We start from the raw sequence: 18,192 nt of genomic DNA, 5'->3' as shown, positions 1-18,192 counted from the left end.
AAAATTTATTGATATTAGAGCGACAAGTTCGATGAATTTTGCAGTTGTTTTTAAAATTACAAGTCACAATGTTGAAACTAAGATGTACATATTTATATATATTTGCAGTATCTCATTTTGACAGCGATTGTAATAAATGGATTTGAAAAGAGAGGTAAAGGAGACGAAATTCTATGTTTTTACCGTGAATATATCGGAACATATTTTAAAACGTAGCGATCAAAATAATCTATAATAATTTGTTAACATGGTTAGCATGGATATCGTTATGCTTATAAGGGCTACGCTTTATTATTTTATCTAAGTTTGTATTGAAAAATTAATTGGCTTATTTTTGTATTTCTATAGGTAATGTACGTAATGCTTACAGTAAATTTTATATAGTGTATACTCATATGAGAAACATACAGATGTAGTTATCTTACCAAATAGAGTTACAAATTAAAAAGCTTACAAAAATTTATCTAAAGAATTCTTTGTTATAGAAATAAAAATGTCTAATTTAAAGGCTTCACTTCGACTGCATTAAAAATTAAAAAATGAAGTCCTTCTGGAAATTGTTCATTGGGTTATTTTTCACTTTATTGTTTGGAAGATTTATTGAAGCTTCAATTGGTGATAATACTCAATTTTTCCAAAATTGTAAAAGGAATTGCGAAAATAATAATTGCACTAAAGGTATTTAACTTTTTTTATGTTTATAATTTATAATAATGTTACATTGCAGATTTCTTAATAAAACCACATGCCATTGATTATTTCAAACAGTCAATGTTTGATAAACTACTTGGCTGGACATGTAATGATGAATGTCAGTACGATTGTATGTGGAGAACGGTTGAAGCTTTTAAATCACGCAAATGGAATATACCTCAATTTTATGGCAAAGTAAGTTTTAATGATTTTAATTCTTAATTTATATTACAACAATAATTCCGTCCATAGTGGCCATTCGTCAAATATTTGGGATTGCAAGAACCAGCTTCAGCTATATTTTCGTTAATGAATTTATTTTCACATTACTTTCTGTTAAAAAAATTTCAATTAGAAGTACCGAAAGAAAGTCCTTGTTATAAATTGTGGCATACGTTCTCTATAGTAAGTAAAAACTTAATGCATACAAAACTTAATTTATGTATTTTTCAGGTTTGCATGAACGGATGGATGTGGTCAACAATATTTCATGCTAGAGACTTTCCTACAACAGAATTTTTAGATTATATTTCTGCATATTCAATTGTTCTCGTTAATTTATATTGTTTTTTTATTCGTATGTTACACAAAAAATCGTTTATTTTGAAAGGTGTTATAACAGCAGGAACGTTGTCATTTTATATAAATTATTGTATGTATTTAAAAGTTGGTCGTTTTGATTACGGATTTAATATAAAACTTAATATTATAACTGGTATAAAACTTTCTTTATGAAATTTATTAAAATCGTCTTAGTTGTTTATAATTTCAGGGGCTTTTGCTGGTGTTGGTTGGTTAGTTTGGTGTTTTTTAGTTCGTAAAAATAGACCTTATTTTAAGAAAATCATGTTGTTTTATGTTTTATTAGCGTTATTTAGTGGTCTTGAAGTATTAGATTTTCCTCCACTTTGGTGGACTTTTGACGCTCATGCATTATGGCATTTGTCTAGTGTACCATTAACATACTGCATCTACAGGTAATGTATACGCATATTCGATTTGTAAATGTCTTAAATTAATATTATTCATTTTTTGTAACAGTTTCGTTATAGATGACTGTAAATCATTGTATAAAGAAGGGCTTTACAACAACGAAAAAAAAATATAAGCCGATATACATATGTATGAATGCGAAACCAAAAAATGAGTTGAGATCGGCCACGTTCTTAGATTTTTGAACTTAGATTTTATGTATCTTGTATCTTCCATTTACAATTGGTTTTCTGAAACTCAACTTCAAAAGTTTAGGGCTTTTGTAAAATGTTGAAGAAAATTAAAAATATAATTATGTGAAGTTTTCAGTTTTAATTTGGGCAAATAGAAAACTAGGCGAAGTATTTTAAATACCTTTTTAAACATTCAAAATATTGTATAACTTTTTTACACATTCAACAAATATTTTATAACAATATCAAATAAAAAAAATCTATTACATGTGTATTAAAAAAATATATTCAAAACTTTAATATATACCCCAATTTTAAATGAAAAATACATTGATATAGAAAAATCATTTTTTTATTTTGTATAAAATAAAAACAAAAAAAATATGTAACTCTCCTCCAACTTTAATAATTTTATTTAAAACCTATGTAAAAATAGATATGAAGTAAAACAATTTAAATAAAATATACAAAAATAAACTTTCCCCATTTATAAAAACGTAATAAAAATCACTTTGAATTAAAAATACTGAGTTTAAATATAACAGAATCAATAGGTCGTGGTAAGATAAAATAAACATCAATAAAAACATAATGTTGACTTTTTACAAATATAATTTTGTTCCACAACTTTTTTATAATTGAAGTATAATCGGATCACATTTTAATTTTTCTAATATCTTTATGAATCAACAGATATATCAAAACTGTTTGTTTAAATTAAATTTCGTATCAAAATACTATCTGTACCACCAATACTTATACTTTCAACTAACATGCATATTGTTTATTGCAAACAAATCTAGAGGTTTGACTTCATAAAGGGTTTGAGATATAAATGAAAAGATTTATTGACTGGTTCTTGATTTAAAGGACTTTTTTGTGCTTCTTCAAATATTCTGTCATACACATTACCATCATAGCATCCTAATGCAGAACCCAATACAATGTCAGGTAAATCAAAACCATCCACTATTCCTACGGCATTTGGACGAATTTTATGTAATAAATCTTCTAATTTTTTTTGTAAATTTTGCAAATCATCTTCTTTAATATCAATGAATCGCAATAAGTCCCCTAATCGATTAAAACATGAATCAACTGCGTATAATTCCATTAATTGTATTAAAACTTTTCCCAAAGCTGGAGACACGTTCTTAACTGCTTCTTGTATTTCACTCCAGGCGGATGATAAGATAAAAGCGCGACAATGTAAATCAGCAGCCTGAGTTAATTCTATTCCAGTCATGTTAGAAGCTTCTTCGTGACTTAAACCAGTGGCTTTTCTAGCTTCTAAGTGCTCGTATGCGACCCGTATTTTATTTGCGGCAACATAACGGAAAGCTTCCACAATCGATGGAACTGTTCCATCCCAAGTTGCAAACTTTTTTAACTTGATTGCGTCAGCTAAATATGCTACAGTTGGCGTTAGTTTTACTTGTTTTAGGGCTTGCTCCCAAGCTTTCATTAAAAATCGCGAAGTTTGCAAAAGCATAACAGTATTTTCACCCTCATAAGTACAAGCAGCTGTGGTATTTCCGTATATAATTGGAAAATTAGAGCAGTTCAAATACCCATGACCACCGCATGCCATTCGTAACACTTCTACTCCTGTGGATGCATCAGAAGTGCAAACAGCTTTTAAACAACATGATAGGGCATGTAATTCTGGTAAGCGCTCTAAATTTCCCTTTTCCAGTTCCGCACTTACATTATTGTACATATTCCATATATAGTCTGCACTTAATTTAAATGCTATGGTTTTTGCTATATAGGGAAATAATTTTAGTTGTTGCGTGAAATGATCTATAACTTGTGGCTCAGGCTTGTTAGGATTAATTGGACTTTGCCTTCGAATTGCTGAATATCTCGTTGCAATTGTTGAGCACTTTGCTAAGTTACTTGCTGTATCTCGGACAATTACCACGCGGACAAACATCATGGTACCTTAAAAATATTAAATTTGACTAAAATACCATTTATGCCATTGCAACACCTACCATAAGTTAAAACCGAAGTAGAAGGTTCCACAAATGTGCCATCTTCTAGCACTTGAGCATTTTTCATTAGCATATTTGTTCGCGGAATTCGGACATTTTCAAATCCTAAATACCCATTATTTACACCGTTCATCCCCAATTTTGCACCAATTTCACCAATTTTTATGCCCGGCATAGGCATATGGGTTTCCTCGTCTCTAAGTTGTACTATAAATGGTTGAATACCATGACATTTTCCTTTGGTATAAAGTTGCGCGACAACAATAGCGTAATTTGCTGTGTGTCCTAAACCGCCAGGCCACCATTTATAAGACGTTAATGTTGGGCTATTCAAAACAAATTCTTTTGTTTTTGGATCATAATCAGCTCTTGTTTCCAAACCTTAAATGCAAAATGTGTATATTTAGAATTATGAATAACTTTTTTAAAAAACCTCTAATAAAAGTTCCATGTCCTAATTCAGTTTGTGCATATGTGCCAATTATGCTGCAGTTCCAAGCTCGTGTCAACCATTTTGATTGTTGCTCGAAAGTACCTTGCCCCATTATTGTAGGTAAGAACATTACATAGTGAACACTTAATGGATTTCCTTGTTTTAATAATCCTGAGCCCAAAAGACCGCCAAGCAGAGCCCTGCATTTTTATTATATTACTTTATTATATCATTATTTCTTTTATTCCTTACATATAACTGTCAATTCCATCATTGTATTTAGATTGCAGTTCTTTTAACTTAGTAACCATTTTAAGTGATTTTTTAACACTGTGCTCGTATAGTTCCTTGTGCGACATATAAGATACAGGAACGTCATCTTGAAGCTCAAAATCACTTAGAAAAAAATTCTCTAAAATGTACATTAAATAATTATATATATATTTGTATATATATATATATATATATATATATATATATATATATATATATATATATATATAGGAACATATAAATACACATTATATTATAATTTATATTATGAGTTGTACTTTAAATAGCAGTAGGGTGCATAATTATGTAGGTAATGCATATTTATAACATAAGGCAAGTATAAATTGCCTGCCCTCAGTTACTTATAAACATTGTACATACCTACTTTTTACAAGTTTTTCTTAAATAAATCTAAAATAGCTTTAATCTTCTTTAATATATTATTGTAATGTAATAAATATTAATCTTCAATTGATAAGTCTATCTTAGGAGAAAACTGATAAGAAGTACATATACATACATACATATACTATTTATGAGCAAATATCCGTTGTTTTTAACAAACCATAATGAATAAGCAAAATTGCCCTAGATTTTACAATCTAATTTTTGGAACTTTTTTTATGTTTTAGATTTACTTGTGTATAATTTCATTAAATATGTATGTAAGTAGGTAGTTATTTAAAAAAATTTACGTAATTTTACATGTAAATGTGGCAGCCTTGTTTAGTTTGAGATTTAAATGTAAATTTCGCAACCTTTTAATTGAAAAATTCAATTTAACTTAGATTAAATGGCTTTGAGTTAAGTAAAACTAAAAATGTTGCACTAGCATTCGAAAAGTAGAATGATTTAATTTAATGCATGAAATGAAAGTAACCTTCGCTCCCAATAATTTTGCAAACACAAAGTAATTAAAAGCAAATTTTTCGGACAGAAATCAGTAAATTTACCTCTCAATCTCTTTTCCTCTAATTTTTTATATCCTCCATTCCACCAAGCTGCTAATTCCTCAATATTAAAATCGCATTTTAAACGTTCTCGAAGAAGATCTGGATTAATTTTTGATTTATTTTCTGGCATTTTTACTTTCTTTAAGTATTCTTCCACTATATGTACAAGTTGACTACTATAAAACTATTGAACACAATATATTTATGTACATATGTTAAATCTAGTTTTTAACAATTCGTAAGCTCACATGAAGTATAAATCTTATCTCTAAAATTTTGACGTTAAAATTAATTTAATAACGACTATTAATTAACATACATTTAAAAACTTTAAATATATATGTACATATATATTTACTTTTAACATTTCAACATTTTTATAAATCTTATAGAATATAGAACATTGCAATGTTAAAAAATTATTTGACATGTTATGCATTTATAAAATGCTTGTGTTACATTATATTGTTTAATATTATGGTCTAAAAATTTACAAGGTGGCTTTCAAGGAAAATGACGTCATCAAAGAGATTTTATTCAAAATTGTATGCATTATTATCGTTTATTTATTTCAAAGGAATAGAGAAAACGGAATACTCAAACACATATTGGTAGAAAATTATTAGTGATTGGAATAAACGAATAAGGTAAATTTCAGGTGGGATTGTATTATTATTTTAACTTTAGATTGAACAAAATTAAAGCGGTTAGATGGAATAAAAGCTTGCAAAGTTTGCTTTGTACATACTAGCTTAATGATCCAGGTAAAATTTTTAGGAATACATATTGAGAACTTTCAGACGACATCACAAATCAGTTCGATTTTGTGATTGTCAAAAATTTTTGTACTTAAAAAAGTTAAATGGTATGGAGAATTAAGAGTATGTACATGTTGGCAAATATGATATGCATTTAAAAATGTTCAACAGCGAATCTACAAGATCAACTTTTTCTAAACAACACAATGTGCATATTTATTACTTTATTACAAACAAAACTACTTTTTGAAGGTCAGCTTTGCGCAAAAATTTTTATATATTGTTAATAAAAATCACTTTCAAATTTTCATTTTCATGCAATTAAATATATGTGTATGAATTTCGAATTGAAATTATTAAAATTACGAAAATCGTTTATTTTAATCTGTATGTAAGCATTATGTTAAAAACTCTATCTGATACTTTGTTTAAAAACACTTTGCTTTACTTTTGTACTTGCAAACTTTTCTTTTTTAGCCTGATTTGGATCTAAAGCAAAGCAATTCCATAGTCTTAAAGTTTCATCGGCTCCAGCGCTAATAACTGTGCTCCCATCAGGCGACATTGCCATTTGTAAAATACGAGAAGTGTGCCCAGTTAATTCAGCTTGCTTAATCATCGAAGGATATTTCCATATTGTTAATTGATTATTAGCATATCCATGAGCAGATATTAGTTCTTTATAATTTTTTGACCATAAAAGTGAACATACTTGGGATTTAGTATCAACAGAATTAATCAAACAACCATTACTAACATTCCAAAATTTAATATGCCGATCAGCCGTGCCACCCCCAGTAGCCAAAATATTTGGAATCCATGGACACCATGCTAAAGCTCTAACAGCAGCTTGATGCTGGTTGAAAGTATATAGGGGTTCAGATCCGGTTACAGAACCTTCTGTTGCAGTTGACCATATATTAACGATATTATCATTCCCACCGCTGGATAAATATTTAAAATCTACTGACCATTTTAATCCACAGACTTCTTGAGTATGAGACCGTAATGTTAGTATATTGTGATCACGTTGCCTTACATCGTGGTGAATTATAGATCCATCACGACTTCCTGAAGTGCAGATATAAGAATTCCATGCTAATGAACCAACTCTTGCAGTATGACCTTCCATTACCCGCAAACGTTTAACTTTTGAACAGTCCCACAATTCAACAGCTCCATTATTATTTCCAATAGCTAATATATGACCATCTTGAATCCATGCTAAAGAACAAGCGTTATCACCTTCATCATATTCAACTAATTGCTCAATATTGCCAGTGCCTGCATTCCATAAATAAACAGCATTACCTAGAGCTACCGTAACAATATTATCACAACTCCAATCCATTAAATTTAGATAATAATCGTTTATAATATCTGGAGCATCCAAAATTCTTTCTGATGTTGTTGGAATATATCGAGAACCGCTTTTTGAAGAGATCGGAGTTTTAATTGAATATACCACTTTTAGTGGATTTTGGTGTGATTCTGGAGCTGCAGGGGCTTTATTTTGATAAGATAAAATCTTTTGAGTTTTAATATCTCCAACTTGCAATGTTTCTGAAATTAATTTTTGTCTTTCAGCCTTAGAAAAGGATGACGCCCCTGTCTCATTTTCTTCTTCAGAATTTTGATTTTCTTGCTTTACCAAATAGTGTCCAATTTCGAAGTTAGTTGCACCTCTGTTAGGGATAAAACGATCGCCGGCTGTTGGAGTTTTGGTTACTTTGCTTGGTGTTTTGGTGCGTAATTTCCCAGGAGTTTTAGAGTTTCCAACGATTTGAATTGAAGACACATTAGCATTATTCTGAGTTTGTGATATACTCAAAGTTGATAAATTTATACTAGCATTACTTATACTGCTGGCATTCACTTTATTCTTCCACCTTGGTGCAGGTCCTTTTGTCAAATCTCCTTCCATGGTAACTATACTATTCAGGTCATTTATAAAATTAAATTGCGACATTTTGAAATTTTTTATTTTTTTGTCTCTATTAGTATTAACAATAAAAAATTTGTGATTTTAAAATTTCTATTTTCAAACTGATTTTGGATTTCAATTCATTTGAATAGATCAATGGCGGCTTGTTTAAATTTGAAAATACGTCAAATATATCGATATCGATAACATTTGTTTTAAGAATGAATCCCTCTAGACACGAAAAATTGTAACTTACGTAATGGATGATGGTGCTATTTATTTTCGCATGAAAAAGTTTGACAATCTAAAAAACTTTTTTAAGAACTGAACATTTTAATTTTCAATAGTACCTAAACATACATATGACAAAATTATTGCTATACTAAGTAACATTTCTATGGAATGATGCAAAATAAAAGAATGCTTTTATTCACTATTACGCAGAACTCTTGTCATTAATTTTTAAGGAACATTTAAATTTTGTAGTTTCAGCAATTATTTCTCATCCCTATTTCATTTATTCAAGTAATTTTAGAAAAATGGCAGAAAATACCCTCTGAATTAACAGAAACACTGGTTGAATCTTTGCATTTGAGATTAAATGCAGTATTTAAACCAAAGGAGATGCATACCAAATACGCATTAATTCATATTGTTTTTCAAAAAATTAAAACATTTTTTGTAACTAGGCGGTTTTTTGACACCTAAAAACGGCTGTATTTTTCAATTTGTTTAATTTTGGTTTTGTTATTGTTTTTTTAATGTTATTTTTTTTCGTAAATTTTGTTAATAATTGAGTGAACTTTTAATTTTATAAATTTATTTTTTAAATTGCATAAAAATAAAAGATATTAAGAGTTAACAAAAAAGATTCTACTGAGCGGTTTTTTTTGACGCTCATATCTTGACTCCAAAACTGCCATATGGGTTGTAATTGCTAAAATAAGGTAACAGTACAGTTTACTGCAAATTCCTTATTTTCAGAGAAGGAAAACCAATTATGGGCATTCCTTGAGAAACTTCTGAGATTTTTTACATACTCTAAGTTTCCTTTCAAATCAATACTGTGCTTTATGCTAAAGTTTTGGAGAGCATTTCCAAATTTATAAATTCCAAAATACTTTGCTAAAGCAAACAGAAGAAAAGTCATTTTCATTTCATTGAAACTGGATAAATTCATTGATTTTGGTTGTAAAATTAATTCGGAGTTACTAACCCATTTTACACGCATAAATGTGCAATTAAAATTTTTCAAATATTTAAAAGTTTTGTAATACGTTGTTCTTATATATGTTCATATATTTAAATATTAAAAAGTTATTGTTATTTTAATGTATGAACATTTTTATATTCCAAATTATTGTACTTTGATTTCACCTTACTTTGCTTAATGTTATTGGAAACAATCTTTTCAATCGATATCAAACCTTTTTCAATTTTTTTGTTATATTTAATTCCATGAGTTTTCATATGAGCATACAGGCCTGTGAACAAATGATAAGCTCTACCACAAATTTGGCATATATGATCTTTAATTCCAGAGTGTACTTTCTTATGCCATTGCAACGCATTTTCTCTTGGAAATTTTGCTGGACATTCATCGCATGCAAAAGGTTTTTCTCCAGTATGGCATATCATATGGCTGCGTAAGGTGTAAGGATCATAGAAACTTTTATTACATTCTTTACATTGGTGAATCCGACCTAAAACATGATATATTTTGAAATGAGCGTCTAACTTACTTTTATGCAAATATTTTTTTCCGCATTTTGGGCAAGTAAATTTTCTTTCATTTGTATGAAATGCCTGGTGATTTTTTAAGGACTTTTCATCAATAAAACCTCGTCCGCATTTATCAATATCACATATAAAAGGTTTTTCTTTTAAATGAAAAATTTTCATATGATTTTCCAGACTCTGCTCTTTAACAAACACTTTAGTACATCGATCGCATGAATACTTTTTTCTATCTTTAAGGCTATGTTTCAATTTGATATGATTATTCAAATTGTATTTTGTAGTAGATTCTTTACCGCAAATCTCGCAGACATGTTTTTCATATTTACGTGCGTTTATAATTTTAGATGATTTCAAATTATCCTGATGTTTTGAGAATTTTTCAAAATTCAACATTATATCATCCTTAACAATATTAACAGGATGTTTAAAATTACCTAAATTTTTATCACAAATTAAATTTTTCCGTATAAATTCCGAATGGTCTATTAAAGCTGTTTTTTTAATCTCTACGCTTTCAGAAAATGGAATATATTCTTGATTAAAATCAGTTCTCCTTTTAATACAGCTTGGTTTATGATCTACATTAGAGATAACGTTTGTTTGGTCAAATATTTCCTTTTTTTGTATAGATTGATTGCAATCTTCTAAAGTATCCCTCCTAATTATTTCGTTTAATACCGATTCCGTTTCACCTTCCGCAATTCTTTTTTGTGCTAACATGTACTCTAAAAAACTATTTTTTTCCAAATGTATTCTAACGTCTTTTTTTATATTAAACTTTTTCAAAAGTAGAGTATTTTCTTTTGATTCATTGTAGCAAAATTTATGTTTCGTATGAGATAATGGTAAACTTGAAGAACTTCTTACGAAGTTGAGGCTACAATCTATTTCAATGATTTTTCGAGTTTTTGGATTTTCATTGCAACGGCTTGAAATATGATTGCACAGGACATGTTGTAGAAAGTAAGCATTTTGGAATTCTTTTCCACAAAGAACACAGTTCCATCGAAACCTACCATCTCCAGCGACAAATACTTCCCCACATTTATAAAATTCTGTTTGATTCTTTTTTTTTGCAATTTCTTGAAATTGAAGTTTTGGTTTATCCATTAGAATTTTTTTAGTTTTCAATATTTTACTTAAAAGAGAAATCAAAATAGATCTATATAAATGTTTTCATTAATTTTTCTTCAATTTTTTTTAAATAAATAAAGTGTAGCTGTCACGATATTGTCTTTTATTGTCTTTTTTTTTTGCTGTTTATTTTTGTTATTTTTGAAAACGTAGGCAATGCCAATATATGATGTAAATCTTAACCAAATATAAATCATTTTAATTTGTGTCAAGATATTTTAATTCAAATTTACAAGTAGAATTTCAAACTAAGTTCTTTAACTAGAAAAAATTAAAAAAAAAACTAATTTAATTTTAATTCTTTATTATCAGTTTATTTTTATTCGTTGTAGCATTCTCAACCATATTCAGAAAAAATTATATATTTTGAATTGATTTAAAAGTTTCGGCTATAAATATTTTTAATGTAGATATAGTGATAAAGATAAATAGATAGATTTTTATTCTTTAAATTTGGAAAATTAATTTTAAATGGAAATTTTCAGATTTATCTATATTATACAGAAATTTTGTTATGGATAAAATAATATGAAAACTTAGATTTGGTTTAAAATTAGATCTTTATCTCGTGTGTTCGGTCACTAAGATATGAAAGGAGTTATTTAAATATTTTTCATACCTAATCTGAATATTATGAGAGATCTTTTATTTTAATGTCAAATTTTTTTATATTTAATAAAATATATCTCTGTTAATATGAAATATAATTTGATAGAAATTAAAAATTTTAAAAACCAAATTTTTAGTGCCAGCTTTTTTTCATGAAGTTGCAGCTGTCTCTAACACAATATTTTTAGGCAATGTAAATGTAAAAAATATACAAAAAGTGATGTTCTCCACAGTCTAAAGCACATCTTTAAATTCATAATTTAAATAATGCTTTTTTTACTTTAGTGCAGATGTGTCTTAGTTGATGTTTCAAAATGACAATAATATGTATTAAATTATATAAACATTTCTCTACGAAGCAAATTCGAAATTTAAATCTTAAAAGAAATTTAACCTGGAACGGCATCTTTTAATTGAACAAATTTATAGTTTCACAAAAAAGAATTGCAAAACGCATTTACCTTCCAACCACCTTCTTTCGTTTATTATTACATTCTTTTCTCACTGGTAGCCCTAGACAAAGTACAATATTTGCGACGTTTATTTGACAACGAGTGAATGACATTTTATAGGCAAATTTGGCATAGGAAAACAAGGAAGAAAAATATAGGAAGTTTTCAATCAGTTTATTATGTGAAATATAAATACAAAAAATACAAAATAAAATTATTTATTCATAGAAATTAATGAATTTAGTTCAAATAATTTGAAGCCAAGTAATAATTGATTTTTTCGTTTTAAGAAAAAAATTACCTTTTTACCAAAAATATTTACGAAATGATGCAAATCTTTAATTAGGTACATATTTTTCTGGGTAAGTATTGGCTAAATTTAGAAACTAGTGAAAAATAATAAAAATTGGTAAAAACTTAATAAAAAATGGGGGCAAGTGCTTAAAATTAAAAAAATGAAGAAAATTAAGAATACAAGAATTTTAAATAAGCATATAAATATTTGAAATATAATTTAAGTAATGAAGTATTGGAGAGATATAATATCTACATATGTACTTACTAATTATAGAGCTTTATTAAATTTAGTGAGCTCAACTTATTTTACTGAAGCAAATATAAATGACTTTGTGTCTTTGATTTTTGGGGCAGAGTTTTCTAATAAATTGATCCGGTATTAATAACTGTGTAGGTCAATAGTTTTCTTTTTATTTTTCCCGGAAGCTAAATGAAAAATTGCGAGGTAGACCAAAACAATTATTCGGCAGTGTGATTGACTCATAAATAAGAAAAAATTTGAATCGAAACCCAATTCTATTCTATTTATTTAAAAATGTCGACAAGAATTCAATAAAAGAAATACATATGTATGTATTAATATCAAATATTCTAAAAATCTTATCTTTTATAAAGTTAAGATAAGTAATTCGTAGTAATGGCATAAATTTTTAATAGAAGGAAGCAACTTACATACTAATAAAGAAAATGTCGGACTTTGTTTCGCAAAATATGCTTCCTGATCTTTGGGAGGATATTCTCCAAAGACATTGGACTTATTTGGAAACTGAAGAAAGCATGCTCAAACTTGATGAACGAAAAAAGCTTGAAGGTAATTTTTTTTATCTTATATAACATAATACTAAAATTAATATAAATTTTAAATTCATAAAATTTCCAATCTTTCCCTATAAACTAGGTTGCCTTAAACAGTTCCTTTGCATAGTACCACATGATAGAAAATTTTTCCTACCCGAAACATCATATGTACTGAAAAAATCCATTGAGGAAATGCCCGACTTTTCTGCGTATAACGCAATGGTTGGTTTTGAATCAATTAGCCAATATGCAAATAACTTGTTCACAAAACCTTGGAGAAAAGAATATAAAGTTATAAAAGTAATTTCGATTATAAATTTTGAATAAATGAGAAAAATTGCCTTTCTAAATAAATATACAATTTAAATTTCTCAGATGTACTCAGGATTCTACCAACATGAAATCAAATCCAAATTACTTTACGCTGAAAAATTATTTGAAGCAATGGGTTATAGGCAGTTTAATCAACTATTAGTTCTTGACGGTCCTATATGCCCAGATCAAGTTACAAATGTTTCCAGAGATGCTATGGCTGCCTATGTCGAATGTCAAATTATGAAACAAATATTAAGTGGTTTGACATCTATGCAACTATCTTGTAATTGGCTAGATATATTTAAATTCCGGGAAACCCACATTAGTATGAGTTAATTTCATGCATAATGAAAAATGAGAAATATAATTGTAATTTTCCAGGTGGGCAAAGTCAAGCTATAAAAATGATGGCGCACGTACTTCAGGAAAAACGTTTTAGAAAGGAAAAATTGAATCAAGGTAAACATATGGTGTTTGTAAATTATTCACAATTTAATTTATTCATTCGAAAAGCTGTAATACAATATACATATATATTTTAATTATAGATTCGTGTTATGCAAGTAAACACCAACACATGTTGCAGCAGCAACAGAACTGTTATGCGAATTGCAATTCAGCTCTATGTCATTTTCAACAGCAGTCTAATACAAGCCATCAAATTCCGATGCAACCAATAAATCCCTGTCAGTTACATAATACTTCTCAACAACAACCGCCGACAGTTGTTCATAAATTTCCTCAACACTCTTGTACTTTACATAATAAGCATATACAGCCTTCTCAATCATCAATTTACAACAATAGTCAGCTAAATTATCCAAACTATCCTCACATGTCGCACTCAAAATCTCTGGAGCATTATAATGACTCCGTTACGAGCAGCATAATGCCACAGCGTCATTCATTTGATCATTATGAACCCACTTTTGATTGTGTTGATGCGGGGTGTAATTTCAATGTGTATAATCATCACCCTTATAATGTTTCTGGAAATAGATATCCTTTGCCATATAATATTTCAAACCAAATAATGTATGGTCAAGGTTATCATCATCAGCAACCAATTCCGACCCCTGTTCCATCCTCACATTCAAGTTTAGGAAACTTTAATCAAAATGGTCATCATAATAAAATTGATGCTTCGTCAATTTACGGATATCAGCAACATCCCTCTCAACAGTGCACTGTTGCTAACGGATCTAATCGACCAATAAAAACATTGTCGCATGAATCAAGTTGTAATGCACATGCACATGATGAGTATACTCCAAGCCAAAATCACAGGCGTTCTATAACGACTGCTAATTCTTTACAAAATGACCAACTTATACAACTAACGAACCAAGTAAAGGATAGCATGTACATTGATACAGACGATAATGACGGAAATTATATTTATTCGAAACCGCGCCATACTCAATCAAATTTGGCAAAAAAAGTACCAGTTGATATTCAAAAATTACATACTGACAATATTGAGGCGGCTAAACTTGTAAAGCAAAACTCATCTTCCGCAAGCGTCAGCAGTAAATCGTCAAAGTCAGCAAATAATAAAAACCAGGATGGTGTGGGTTCATTTGAATCATGGAACTTTGTTTTCCAAAATTTAGAAAAGCATGGATATTCCAAAGATCTTGGAGAGAGAGGTGACTTATTTATGCAAGGTTATTTTTTTGTTTCATTTTTCATTTCTTAAATTATTTATTTTAAGTAAAATTTTTTTTAAATATATTAGTATATTTATTTTCAAAAAGTATTCCATTGTGCAATTGCTCTTATATTTCATCAATATAATAGTATTGGTCCTAATATTTTAATTAATTACTTTTCAAGGACTAGATTCAAAAACAAATGATGGAAATAATATTGCTGGACATTCACCTTACGATGATGAAACTCATGCAACACCTCATCAAAACTCTTCCAAAAAAAATCGTGAAAGCTTAACAAGTAATATAATGACTACACAAAATTCAAAGCATAAAGATAAGCAAGATTTAAAAAATAATCATAGTAATGCAACTGTACTAAATAATAGAGAATCGAGTAGTATTAGAAAGTCTCATAAAACAAAAGTTATGAAAAACTCTGTAAATAATAATGTTGAAAATTATGTAGAAAATTTGAATTCATCGTCAAACAGCTGTAAAGTAACACTTGGTGAATGGAGCTGTAGATTTTGTACTTTCCTCAATCCGGATTCGAAAAGAATATGTGAGATGTGTGCAAGAAGTAAAGATTTTAACTTAGATGCAACAAAATCTTCAACAGCGACCTGTGTTTAAATTAAATACACTAAATTAAAACATAAAATAGATATAAGTTCTTAATATGGAAAATTCTTAAAATATATATTATTATACATGATGTATATAAAAAGTTTACAATAACCTATATTATATATGGACAACAAAATGAGAATGTATTTGAAATATTGCAATTATTGAACTAAAAGATTTATATTTGCATTAATTATATTCAAACACTGTTAAATACATTATTGTTTAAATCCTTCTCAATAACCTGTATAAAATTGGAAATCTTACTCCGCATTTCATGATTAATTTAATCTTTTTGTTGTTTATTTTTGCTCTTTAAATTGTTAAAACGCTAAATTGTTACAATTTTATTGTTCAAAATGTTCATTAAGAGGTTTTGTTGTAAAATGTTTTTGGAAATTAAAAAGTAAAATATTTATACATAAAAGTACTAAATATATTTAGATACCAACAAATATTTTTAAAGTTGAAAATTATGGCATTTTTATAAATGTGTGTAAAATATTTAACGAGCATGTTTAAAATATAATCAAATACAATACATATATTCTACTATGAAAAAGTTATGCTAAGAAGTGTATACTGATTATTAAATTATTTATTACTTGAAATTAGTTTATGTTTATAAATATATATAACGTTAACTAAATCAACTGAATCATATAAAAATATTTTGTTTGTAATTATTAGCCAATATAGTGATTACAAAAAAAAAAATTTAAACCTTATATAATAAACAGAAGTGAAATAAATAGAAGTACACTTTAAAAATGACAGTCTCTTTGTAAGGTATCTTGAAATTTTCCAGGTCAGTTTTTGTATTGAATTAAACTTAGGATAAAAATAATCAAACTAAAACAATTTTGATTTATTTAAAAATCTTTCAAAATTTGGGTAATGGGGTTATGTAAAATAATCATGCATGCAGCGTAAAAGATATGCTATTTATTTTTCTTTGGTGACATTTGATACAACATTTCCGAATAAATTACTTTGTACTAATATTTTTTCAAGTTTTTTTAGATGATAATATAACATTTCTAATAGAAGGATCCCCATAACGCTTTTGAACTTCATTGTGAAAAGCGTGTTCCATTTGATCACAAATAATATCAAAAAATAAATTCGCTATTTGACTATGAAAAACATTTTTAAATTCAAATAATACAATAAAATCGATAACACATGACTGAGGAATATCCCTTAATCCAGGACTAAACCTCCATTCATTTTTAAGATATTTAAATAAATGACCATCATCACATTCCGCTATAACCAAACTTGGTGGCACAATTTTGACATTAGAAGTATAAGACTCAGTTAGAGGTGAGAATCCAACAATTAGATCTGCTTTGTAATTATTTTTTTCTAAATTAAAACTATGTACGTTAGATTTTTTGACATATGGCACAAATTTTACATAGTTTTCAACATCAGAAACCACACTGTACATTTGTTCCATTGAATAGCTAAAAATTTAAAACTTTTCATTTAAACAAAAAAAATCAGTCATATTTGCTTACCCAATTATTTCTTTTTTAATATATTCTCGCCTTCGACTAGTAAAATTAATACTAAAAATGGAATTCGAGATATTTCTGGGTCCAGTACTATAATATATACAGATATATAAGTATATTACTATAAAAGTTTTTATGAACGTTTATAGGAATATCGTTATTATGCGAAAAGATGTTGATGAATTGAAAATAAGAATGAAAGATTAAGTGTATGATTTTAATATATTAATGCCCAACCTAAGGTTTTGGCAAATTTCTAAGCCGTTACAACTAATGCGTATGTGAAGGGTTTTTTTGAATTAATTTATTCAACTTTTTACGATTTAAATTCTATTTAAAAATTTTCAATAAAAAGCTGCTTCTCTTTTTAAAACTAAGATTTATTTCATAAACTTGGTTTCAAAGTTTTATTTTTACTTACCTCAGTTTTCTATTGTGAAGCAAATGTTTAAATAGTTTAATGTTTACAGTTTTATACATTTTTTAAGCTTAACCCAGGTCCTTATAATGAAAACATTAAAAGTTCTTTTTGTATTTTCCTTAAATTTAAATTATATAACTTTTATAAGAATGATAATATTTGGAGAAAGTTGTATTATTGTTTTGAAGCAGTTTTACCTGTAGATTTTTGACTGTTTGACTACATTTGACATTGATTGACAAAATATTGTATATTTTGGAGCATTTCAAAATTTGCTGAATAGCGCTGACTATTATCCATTAATAACAATGTTGACAGTTCATTATTATCACGTACTTTATACTACGTACTCTACGTTTTTTTCTTAATATTTTTTTTTCTTTTCTAAATTTTTTTTTGTTTAATTACTAGAAAAATTTTTTGAAAT

At 27.8% G+C, this 18,192-nt stretch overlaps 6 protein-coding genes across 9 annotated transcripts in view; 2 read left to right on the top strand and 4 right to left on the bottom strand.

Annotated features, from left to right (window-relative positions):
* Positions 1-384: 384 nt before the first annotated feature.
* The window catches only part of LOC129607443 (post-GPI attachment to proteins factor 3), a 74,526-nt gene continuing 56,718 nt past the window's right edge, over positions 385-18,192 (top strand). Inside the window, exons 1-6 of the mRNA XM_055518470.1 lie at positions 385-678; positions 728-888; positions 946-1,098; positions 1,147-1,408; positions 1,466-1,670; positions 1,735-1,840. Coding sequence (XP_055374445.1) covers positions 540-678; positions 728-888; positions 946-1,098; positions 1,147-1,408; positions 1,466-1,670; positions 1,735-1,801 — 987 coding nt within the window. The 5' untranslated portion in view covers positions 385-539 and the 3' untranslated portion in view covers positions 1,802-1,840. The remainder of the gene's footprint in view (positions 679-727; positions 889-945; positions 1,099-1,146; positions 1,409-1,465; positions 1,671-1,734; positions 1,841-18,192) is intronic.
* Positions 2,123-5,835, bottom strand: LOC129607433 (probable peroxisomal acyl-coenzyme A oxidase 1). Its single transcript, XM_055518457.1, has 5 exons — positions 5,516-5,835; positions 4,542-4,701; positions 4,290-4,489; positions 3,857-4,237; positions 2,123-3,803 (listed from the first exon to the last, which is right to left on the bottom strand). The coding sequence occupies exons 1-5, from the start codon at positions 5,643-5,645 to the stop codon at positions 2,659-2,661; spliced, it is 2,016 nt and encodes a 671-aa protein (XP_055374432.1). The 5' UTR covers positions 5,646-5,835; the 3' UTR covers positions 2,123-2,658.
* LOC129607438 (cell division cycle protein 20 homolog) lies at positions 6,451-8,353 on the bottom strand. Its single transcript, XM_055518463.1, has one exon. It carries the CDS (start codon positions 8,240-8,242, stop codon positions 6,686-6,688), a length of 1,557 nt encoding a protein of 518 aa, XP_055374438.1. The 5' UTR covers positions 8,243-8,353; the 3' UTR covers positions 6,451-6,685.
* On the bottom strand, positions 8,940-11,141 carry LOC129607439 (zinc finger protein 91-like). Its single transcript, XM_055518464.1, has one exon. The coding sequence runs from the start codon at positions 11,045-11,047 to the stop codon at positions 9,521-9,523; it is 1,527 nt and encodes a 508-aa protein (XP_055374439.1). The 5' UTR covers positions 11,048-11,141; the 3' UTR covers positions 8,940-9,520.
* Positions 12,350-15,953, top strand: LOC129607432 (protein tamozhennic). Of its 2 annotated transcripts, none has more exons than XM_055518456.1 (7): positions 12,350-12,494; positions 13,087-13,240; positions 13,328-13,527; positions 13,603-13,867; positions 13,924-14,001; positions 14,091-15,191; positions 15,379-15,953. In XM_055518456.1, the coding sequence occupies exons 2-7, from the start codon at positions 13,117-13,119 to the stop codon at positions 15,828-15,830; spliced, it is 2,220 nt and encodes a 739-aa protein (XP_055374431.1). In that variant the 5' UTR covers positions 12,350-12,494; positions 13,087-13,116; the 3' UTR covers positions 15,831-15,953. The 2 variants fall into 2 exon arrangements, with proteins under 2 accessions (XP_055374431.1, XP_055374430.1); XM_055518455.1 differs by having other exon boundaries at positions 14,091-15,209.
* LOC129607446 (coenzyme Q-binding protein COQ10, mitochondrial) lies at positions 16,748-18,014 on the bottom strand. 3 transcript variants are annotated; one of them, XM_055518473.1, is made up of 4 exons: positions 17,963-18,014; positions 17,766-17,883; positions 17,348-17,434; positions 16,748-17,293 (listed from the first exon to the last, which is right to left on the bottom strand). In XM_055518473.1, the coding sequence occupies exons 2-4, from the start codon at positions 17,822-17,824 to the stop codon at positions 16,834-16,836; spliced, it is 606 nt and encodes a 201-aa protein (XP_055374448.1). In that variant the 5' UTR covers positions 17,825-17,883; positions 17,963-18,014; the 3' UTR covers positions 16,748-16,833. The 3 variants fall into 3 exon arrangements, with proteins under 3 accessions (XP_055374448.1, XP_055374449.1, XP_055374450.1); XM_055518474.1 differs by lacking the exon at positions 17,963-18,014 and having other exon boundaries at positions 16,748-17,269; positions 17,766-17,961; XM_055518475.1 differs by lacking the exon at positions 17,963-18,014 and having other exon boundaries at positions 17,348-17,398; positions 17,766-17,961.

The sequence above is a fragment of the Condylostylus longicornis genome, unplaced genomic scaffold (genome assembly GCF_029603195.1).
Source record: "Condylostylus longicornis isolate FDR11 unplaced genomic scaffold, ASM2960319v2 ptg000027l, whole genome shotgun sequence".
In the NCBI taxonomy this organism is placed as follows: domain Eukaryota; kingdom Metazoa; phylum Arthropoda; class Insecta; order Diptera; family Dolichopodidae; genus Condylostylus; species Condylostylus longicornis.
This window is presented reverse-complemented; position numbering and strand designations above follow the sequence as displayed.

Excerpts from the sequence above, each read along its gene's own strand:
- LOC129607432 (XM_055518455.1), top strand. The coding sequence starts at position 13,117 with ATGTCGGACTTTGTTTCGCAAAATATGCTTCCTGATCTTTGGGAGGAT. Across the intron at positions 13,528-13,602 it reads AAGAATATAAAGTTATAAAA|ATGTACTCAGGATTCTACCA; the intron begins GTAATTTCGATT and ends TAAATTTCTCAG. Across the intron at positions 15,210-15,378 it reads AGGTGACTTATTTATGCAAG|GACTAGATTCAAAAACAAAT; the intron begins GTTATTTTTTTG and ends TTACTTTTCAAG.
- LOC129607439 (XM_055518464.1), bottom strand. The coding sequence starts at position 11,047 with ATGGATAAACCAAAACTTCAATTTCAAGAAATTGCAAAAAAAAAGAAT.
- LOC129607433 (XM_055518457.1), bottom strand. The coding sequence starts at position 5,645 with ATGCCAGAAAATAAATCAAAAATTAATCCAGATCTTCTTCGAGAACGT. Across the intron at positions 4,490-4,541 it reads GATGGAATTGACAGTTATAT|GGCTCTGCTTGGCGGTCTTT; the intron begins GTAAGGAATAAA and ends ATAAAAATGCAG. Across the intron at positions 4,238-4,289 it reads ACATGGAACTTTTATTAGAG|GTTTGGAAACAAGAGCTGAT; the intron begins GTTTTTTAAAAA and ends TTTGCATTTAAG.
- LOC129607438 (XM_055518463.1), bottom strand. The coding sequence starts at position 8,242 with ATGTCGCAATTTAATTTTATAAATGACCTGAATAGTATAGTTACCATG.
- LOC129607446 (XM_055518473.1), bottom strand. The coding sequence starts at position 17,824 with ATGTATAAAACTGTAAACATTAAACTATTTAAACATTTGCTTCACAAT. Across the intron at positions 17,435-17,765 it reads CTTCACAATAGAAAACTGAG|TACTGGACCCAGAAATATCT; the intron begins GTAAGTAAAAAT and ends TATATATTATAG. Across the intron at positions 17,294-17,347 it reads ATTAAAAAAGAAATAATTGG|CTATTCAATGGAACAAATGT; the intron begins GTAAGCAAATAT and ends TTAAATTTTTAG.